Consider the following 8726-nt stretch of genomic DNA (forward strand, 5'->3'; position numbering starts at 1 on the left):
CCTTTTTGAACAAGCTGACATCTGCCTCCATAACTTCATTTGGCAACTTGTTTTGGAAGTTTGCTGCTTGCTGTATAAACCAGTCATCTACCAGCTTCATTAAGTGCCCCCAGTTCCAGTTTCACAGGGTTTGGCGACAGCTCTGCATTGCTTTTATCTGCTGCCTTCATGTTTTTGTTTTCCTGAACTGCAACTGTACCTTAGTAGCCATTGTGCTGCTTTCAGAGCATGTTTAACATTTGTGCTTTGCCCAGTGGCTTAAGAGGGCAAATGTTCTTGTTTGTTATTACCCTGCCAAAGAAAGAGTTTATATATATTTTTGTGTGTGTATTTTAAGAAAAGAACATAACACAAACATAAAATATTAATAGCTTTTACTCTGGGAAAGTAGAGAATACTGTGGAATCATTTTACTTTTATGCACTTTTCATTAAACTCACTTCCAGGCAGTGTTGTACTTCTGAAAATTAAAGTCCTTTTGACCTGAACTTTATTATTTCCTTTTCGTTTTATTGAATGCAGGCAGGAATCTTTCTGCTTAGCTAAGGGGCCATTTTCCTAATTTATTAACACTGAGTTTATTAAACAGTGTCCTCCTTAGGTAGTCATGACCCTTGTATCCTACATTAGGTGAAGCTGGTTTAGAAACTCAGGTCTTGCGAGTCTAACTTTTCTGAAGTATAAATGTGCATGAGGGTGGAAAGCAGTCCTACATCTAAACAAAAAGTTCTCTTTATACTTTAAAGTTACTTCAGTTAACAGTTACATCTTTTATACTCTAAATGCTGATACATTGGTGGAGAGTTTTATAAGTTGAAGTTCTTTAAACTATGATTCAAGATGAATACTGGTAGGTCAGTTACTGCATAGTTCCATTTTTCTTCAGGCCTAAGTTCCTTCAGGTTTTCTGAGTTTAACATCAAAGAACATCTTTCTTTGAAGCCCTTTTGATTTCCACATGGACCCTAGCATGAGAGTATTATCTAGCTAGCAGTAGAAATAAACACCTGCAAAAGAAGCCTTTTTTCTCCCAGGCCAACTAAGATGATAACTGTCGAATACCTGTTAAATCTCTCCGTTTTTTTTAGGGGAAAAATGTTTTGTAAGCAGTGGGTTTCAGTGGTTTCAGTCTAAGTGTGTGTTTGCAATGACCAATTAATCATTTCTTGGGAAGAGACCGATTCAGCTCACCTTCATACCCAACAGAACAGTGATACTGCAGCATACTGCATACTGTTTGGGCCAAGGATGTTACATAGTGACAGGAGAGAGGTAAATGTTATGATTGTTCCTGTCACTGGAGTGAATTTATTGCATATGCACAAAATGTATGCCTGTATTCTGCTACCTGAAAGGTACTAGATAAAGTAAGCTGCCTGGAAAGAATTATTGCAATTATAAGTATCCCTCTCTGAATTCTTTACTGGAGTTCTCAAGACAATTTTCTTTTCCCAGGCTCTTTCCCTAGAAGCCTGTCTCCCTGTCCCACAGCTGACTGCCACCAAACAAAACAGTCTGTTCAGCTCATGTCTTGCACTGAGGGTCTCTAGGGGCTGCAAGGAAGATGAATGGCTGCAACAGCGCAACAGGATCAGTTTGGCCAGTGGACCACAGGATGAGCACTGCTGCCTTAGAAACCACTGTAAAGCCATCTTTTTAGAATGACAGATTAAATATTTACAACTAAAGAGAGTAGAGGTTTCAAAGATGGAAATATTCTATGTTATGAAAATTATGATTTGCTGCCAATACTAGTAATGTCAGATCCAGTTTATTAGATGTTAGAAATAGTTACAATGGGAAGTTTAGTGTGCTGAGAGTTGTCTTGGGAACAGACATGGTATTATGTATGGAAGTTTAGTGGGGTTTTATGTGTACAATCTTTTATCAGTAAAGAAGCTCTTGAAATTCTAGGTCCGTTATGTTCTTAGAAAACTATTGGGTGTCCTTAACTATTAATCTGTGCACTTCCTTCCTTGTAATGTAATTGAGAAGAGATTTGTACTTACTCAATGGAGAGTTTATACGTAAAACTAAAGACAAACCTCTGCAGTACATGCTCTTGCCACCCACAGTGTTTTTCCTGTCACTTGATTGAGCAAATACACGTGTTTTAAAGTGAGACTTCCATATCTGCTCAAGAGGAGTTGTTCTGGAATCTAACTTATTTTCAGGAAACATCTTTCTTGATCTCTGTAGTGAGTCCTGTGTTCTCTAATAACTTTTATCCCTTTATTTAACTACCCTATTTACAATTTAGTCTTTTTTCACTTTTATGTATATGACTACACAGTACTCAAAACAAACATGACTAGTTAATTGCTCTTTGCTTCTCTTTTGCTCCTCTTCCATAATTCTGGCACTGAGGCTGTGTTTGTGCTTACTATTCTGCAGCTTGTCTAGTTGGTGCATTTCTGTTATCCTCTATCTTCCTGTTGCCTCCCTATTCTGTCTTGTTGCCTTTTACATGTAGGCATAGCTTATTCAAAACAAACTTGATCAGTTTTGGACTTGGAATGATTTGGGGTTTTTTTTCTATGTAGCAATAGGGATTTTTTCAAAATGGGAGAGAGAAGCACAGTCCTAGATGAATATAGTCTTTTATGATATAGAAGGAAAATAGTATGATTTGTTAGTAAGTAAGCTCTTCCAGAGGTTACCTGTTTAACTTAGCATGTGAAAAGCTTGCTGCACCATAGATTTCAAAGAGGTGTGTAATACTGAATTCTTGCATTCATGTGAGTAGTTGCTGGAAACAAACAAACAAAAAATCCTTCTGTTTCTATCCAAGATTAATTGATAACTTGTTGATCTTGCAACTTGCTGTGTGACAAAGGTTATGTGACTTTTTTCTAGTTCTCAAGTAAATTTTGAAATTTAGATTAGCTGCGTGCCGAATAGTTTTTGTACATAAATCTTGCCTGTTTGGTTTCTAAATGAAAACAATGCACTGCACTAAAGCTGTATGTAATCAATATAATTATCCAAGGTAAGTAACTTTTATGACACACTTAATACAGCCTGGCTTTATGAATTGACAGTCTTTCTCGATGTCTTTACAGGGTGCTGATAAGACTGTGAAAGGCCCAGATGGACTAACTGCCTTTGAAGCCACTGACAACCAGGCAATCAAAACTCTTCTTCAGTGACGGATGGACTGATATCTTAAATGTCTCTCCTGTGGCCTCACACTGCTGCCTGTCTGTCACTCTTTGCATCTTCCAGCTTCTTCAGCTAAATACTTTGGGGGGAGGGAAATTCTTATGAATCAGACTAGTTAGGGGCTTGTATCGAAGATAATCTGTTTGGAGAGGGTTGAAAACTATTATGAACAGTGTCCCTCTAGGACTTCTTTTCAGTGCACAATCTCTTCCCATTTCTAGTGAAAATGGAAGAAGGAAGACAGACCATGATCTTGAATTTTTGGCTTGCAAACCTCCTAGGTTAGTACTAAGATTTTTGTTGAAAGATTCCTTTAGATGGAAGTACTGTGCTATGTACCTGAAACTAATTGTGAAGGAGACAATAGTCCCACGCTAATAGTGTCTGCCATAATCTGAAGTGTAGTAAAGTTAGGTGGCTGGGTTGCTTTTCTCTCTTCTGTCTCAGTGGGTAGCTTTATTCTCCTGCCTAAAGCTTACGTTGCAGTTTTGAGGACTTTTGATACTAGTTATTGGAGCTGTTCTTTATATTGACTAATTGGATGTCACACTAATGTTTTTCTGACTCTTGAGTAAACCAGGAAAGATCAGCTGAGGCATGGTTGCATTACACTCCAGAATATCTGCCAAGGTACTTTTGGATGCTTGAATTTGAGGTTTTTCTTTCCCATGTTTGTTCTAGTCCAGGACAGACGTTTTAAGCAACTGGTTTTGAGAGAGTTCAAAATGTCACTGTAGTTATATCCAAAAGGATTGTAAGACGAAATTTCTTTACTCACCATGTCAGCATAAAATTTATAGACACGTGCAAAAGCTATAGGCTGTTTGGTATGCAAGGATAATCAAGTCAAATGTGAAAAATGAACAGTAATTATTTAGACATTCCTATCAGGTGAATATTGTTGCTAAACTTTTCTGTAAACTTTTAAAATACATGTAAGCTTTCTAAGTTCAGGTGTTAGGAACAGGAAGACGTACAAGTAGAAGTCTTAACTTGCTCTTACTACTGGAGGAAAAAAAAACTTTTAATTGTGCATATCTCTGAATCGGTGTTTCATTGTTGGCTGAATGAACCTCTTGAATTTCATTAAGATGTGGGGCTTGTTCTGAAAGTTCCCAGTGCAACCATACCACATTAACCATCGACTTTTAGATAAGATTTACTATACCAGTAACTATGACAGTACTATGACAGCCTTGATGATTCATGGGAAGATATTTAATGATGTTGTAGGGATTCCCGTCATGTCTTATGGTCCTCAGGAATGTCTGAGCTTCTGGTTTCATCTTGAAAATTTTCATTAGACTGCTGATTCACCCAAAACCGAGTAACAGGTTTTATAACAGAAAAATGTGTACCACAAACTATACATCTTCCTCTTTTTTGGAATACAGATTTCAAACTTTCTGATAACATACACAATACAGAAAACAAATGTATATAATGTCTCATGCTGAATTCTTAAACAAAAGTAGCTGATATTATTTTGATATCACTGTTGAAATTGAGAGGATATGTAGAAGTAGGCTGGTGACTACCACTCATATTTAATGGAGACTTAGTTTTACTTGAATCATGTTGCATATTATGATTGAATGTCTCAGCTATAAAAAGCCTTGCATTTAGACTGTAAAAGGAGAGCAGAAACTGATTTACATGTACACATCCCATAAGAAAAGCAATGGAGCAAACAATCAACTCTGGCTGTAAACTGTACAGTGCAATTACTCTTTGCTTCTTGGAGATGTGTGGCAAGGAAGAGCAGAAGGGTTGGAAATTGGTGATAAATCAGTTGATGAGCTGCTGATGAAAGAACAAGCATTTTTGGTGAACAGTGCTTTTAATGACTATTTAAAGAGAACTCTTTTATCTCTGATCAGTGCTGGATTGTCATGTCATTGTAATAGTGTGAACACAGACTATAGGTTTAACTCTTTATTCAGCTATGAAAGTAACCATCTTTGGCATAAATTTGCCTCCATATTATGCTATTAAATACTTAGCTATTAAAATACTAGTCTAGAAAACTGCAATCTGTTTTCATGTGAAAAACTTGATTATTCAAGTTTTTTGTGTTGATTAGTGTCAAGTTGTCTGGCCATAGTGTTTTTGGTTTTTTTCTCTGTATTCTTTCCTGCCCTTCCCTTCAACTCTCATTTAAGTGAGCATTATTAAAGTAAAGAAACATCATCTTTGTACTAACTCTTCTGGTGATTCACTGAGGCAATTTTGCCTCCCTTTTTCTACAATTATGTGGACACCTTATTTTTTCTTACTTCACTTGAGGAAAAAAAAATGCAAACAAACTGCAGTGAGACAAGTGTTAATTTGGCTGTAATATATACCCAAGCTGCCTTTCAAGATAGTTAAAAGATGGCATTTAATGTTTGGCTCATAAAGAAGAAATACTTTTTTGCACTACATAAGAGCTGATTGATCATTTTGCCCAGGATTTAAAAAAAAAGTAATAATAAAAGCTTATGCTTCTGTAATTGTCTAGAAACTGGGCTTGTTCATTTGTTAGCTATATTGTGGAAAAAATAATGGGTGGCTGCCTGTATCTTTGAGTAGGTCCTAACTAGATGAAAATACCAAACTGTAAATTATTTTACATTCTATAAACAGAATTTAAATACTTTGTCAGACTGGAATCGCATATACGTGGAAATCCACTCTGTTCTTAAACCTCTTCCTTTGGAATTTGTGCTGAATAAGTTATAACCTTAAGTATATTTTGGATTTTGTACCCTCTGCTCCTTTTTCTTAAGGGGGAGCAAATGGGAAAAGGAGCATGATAGTTAAATGGAACTTTATCCTTGAACATAACATTGAATTATTTGTAGAAGAGGCTGGTAAGAATGGAGTGTCCTAGGTCAAGCAATTGCAGTGTTGCATGCAAAATTTCAAAATGAACTTGTCTTAATTATATTTTGTAAATGGATAAACAATCATCTTTCTACGCAGTGACGGAAGAAAATTAGTGCTCTGTGCATTTTGATATTTGACTTCCTCTTTTCACCATTGTTAACTGTTTTGACATAGTTGGGTTCATCATTATCATGGTTCATAGACATCAGAATGCTAAATGATACAGTATTTTTAAGTTTGTGTTGCAAGAATGAATGGAATAAAATTGAATTGTGCGATATGAGAATGTGGAGTGTTATTTCCTTTTCTGCTTCTGTGTTTTATTAATCTCTGGCTACAATTTTTTATTTGTCTGGAAGGCATCTAAGCTCCAGCTTACGTGCACAGTGATTAAAATCTTCAGATACTTATAAGACATAAATGTGGAATGGAAGCTGCTTTGAGAACTGAATATATCAAGTTGGTTTTGTTTTGGGTTTTCTTAATTACAACCATTTAAAAGTGTTTGATTAATTTTCTGGTCTTGTAGTCTGCATTTCCTGCTTAAATGGTAACACGTAATATTGAAGATCTCTTATTGATGTTAAATTCCGAGAGACAGTTTGTAGATAAAGGAATGTTCCTCCCATTACATGTGAAGACTAAAGCAATTTATTGTCTCCTTTACTTCATCAAAGAAACTGAAACAGTTATTTACAGAAGGCACATCTGAAATATAAATAAAATGTGTATTCATTATTTTTCTACATATTTACAGTGACTTTGTCAGAACTTCCTATTATAACTTTGCTTGTCAGTAGAGATTTAGATCCAATTGCTTGAATCATTTGATATGATTTATTTTAAAATACACACTTTTAAAGAAAAAGTACAGGAAGGTGTTGTGTCAAAGTGGGAAAACTAAGTATGGGAAAAAAATATTTCAAAAGAAACTTAATTTGCCTGTTTTTTCTGTGCTAAACTTTGAAAACAGGGACTTCTAATGCTGTGTGCACAACCTTTCAGTCCAATATTGGAAAAAAGAGGGACATGTTCGTCATTAATACCAAAGCAATTCAAACAGTGTGATAGCTAGTGGCATCTGATGTGTGTGCTTCAGTTCCTGTATTCATCTTACTGGTTTTTTGTTTGTTTTTTAATGGACAGCTTTTCTGTAGGAGTAAATACTAGCTAAAGTTCAGAACACAGATTTTCGCTCACATTCCTCAGTGCCTGGCTGACCAAATTCATCTAAACATGTAAACACTTTTCTTAATATTTGTTTATGGCTGATCTTTTGGAACAAATGGATTTCTCAGCTCCCTTCCAAAAGGAAGTTGGCCCAAGGAAGCAATTTTTTCGGTTGGATCACTTAATTGTTTCTGGTTTGAGAAGTATATTCTCAAAGCTCTCCTCAAAATATTTTTGTTCTACTTATAATCTGACATGTTGGAACAGCTTTCAACTGAGTTATGCCATAAACTTACTAGATAGATACATTGTTCGGAAAGCAGTTTGTTTCATGAAAAGCTTCAAAAGCATACAGTGTTTGTCTGCTCCGGAAGTGAATGAGCATTTTTCCTAGGAGCAGTGCTCCTCTCTCCCTGCCTTAGCAGTCGAAACAATGTTTCTATTAATTTTAAACTGAGAAAAGTTGCATTTAGATACCATTGCTTGCTAATGTTAATTTGGAGAGCCTCCTTTCAAATAGGAGAAGTCCTGGAATCTCTTGATTCTCCACTCTTCAGATTGCATTTGGAAAGCACCTGTGTGCACATCTCCACTCTCGTGTGTCCTAAATGTGTCTGTTTTCAGGCATACTGCAGGCTGCTACAGAATACAGGATTCTTTTGTACTTTTCAGCGAATTCTTGTTTTCCACAAGTATACCTTCATTTTGCAACACTTCAAAATGATGAGTAGAGGCCTTCCTTTTCATGCACTGAGGTTCATCTCATGGCCATTAAAGTTGAGAGGGAGGACAGTGTGACAAAACCACAATAGACCGCATGCCTCAATTTGTCTGTCAAACTTACAATTCATTAAAGGAAAACTTCTTTCAGTTGTCTCAAGCTGAGCACGAATTTGAAGGATCCAAAACTCAGTCTCAGAAATAATTTCTTGACCTACAATAAACTCGTTTGGTGCATATATAAAATTATTTACTTTTGAAACATTCCTTCATATGTCTCTTATTGTTTTCCTCTAATTGAAAGTAATTCCTCAGTGCATTCAGAAGAGACTTAAGTTTGTTCACCAAAGCTTTTGTTTCAAAGTAAAAGAAACCATTTTCTAGTTTGCATCAATGTTTAACTATTTTGCCTCAAAAGTGTTTGGAGGTGGGAAGCCTTGAAAAGTATGTAGCTTTTCATGGAAATGAAGTTATACTTCCTCTTCTTTTTGGAATACACTTTTAATTAAGAAATGTAGCCTTTTCTTTAATGAGTGGTGTTATACTGTGACAAAAATCCGACCACCCATTTCTCTTTTATTTATTTTCAGTGGAAAACCAACAGATTGACACAAAATGTCTTTTTTTTTCCCCCTTTCCCACTTACCAGTGCAGTCACCAAACCAGGTCAGTATTTGCATGTCCCTACGTAATGATTCAACTTGGTTTCTGTTTCGAGTGGGGATATCCCTGGGAGACCTGCATGATGCCCTAGACTTTTGTAGTGTCTTCTAATACATTAGAGCGCAGGGCAGATGTAGAAGTTT

The 8726-nt window shown here is 36.1% G+C and overlaps 1 protein-coding gene across 1 annotated transcript in view; it reads left to right on the forward strand.

Annotated features, from left to right (window-relative positions):
* Nucleotides 1-6310, forward strand: part of MTPN (myotrophin) — a 43293-nt gene extending 36983 nt beyond the window's left edge. Inside the window, exon 4 of the mRNA XM_076340416.1 lies at nucleotides 3063-6310. Coding sequence (XP_076196531.1) covers nucleotides 3063-3149 — 87 coding nt within the window. The 3' untranslated portion in view covers nucleotides 3150-6310. The remainder of the gene's footprint in view (nucleotides 1-3062) is intronic.
* Nucleotides 6311-8726: the final 2416 nt, after the last annotated feature.

Source organism: Aptenodytes patagonicus, chromosome 1 (assembly GCF_965638725.1).
Source record: "Aptenodytes patagonicus chromosome 1, bAptPat1.pri.cur, whole genome shotgun sequence".
In the NCBI taxonomy this organism is placed as follows: domain Eukaryota; kingdom Metazoa; phylum Chordata; class Aves; order Sphenisciformes; family Spheniscidae; genus Aptenodytes; species Aptenodytes patagonicus.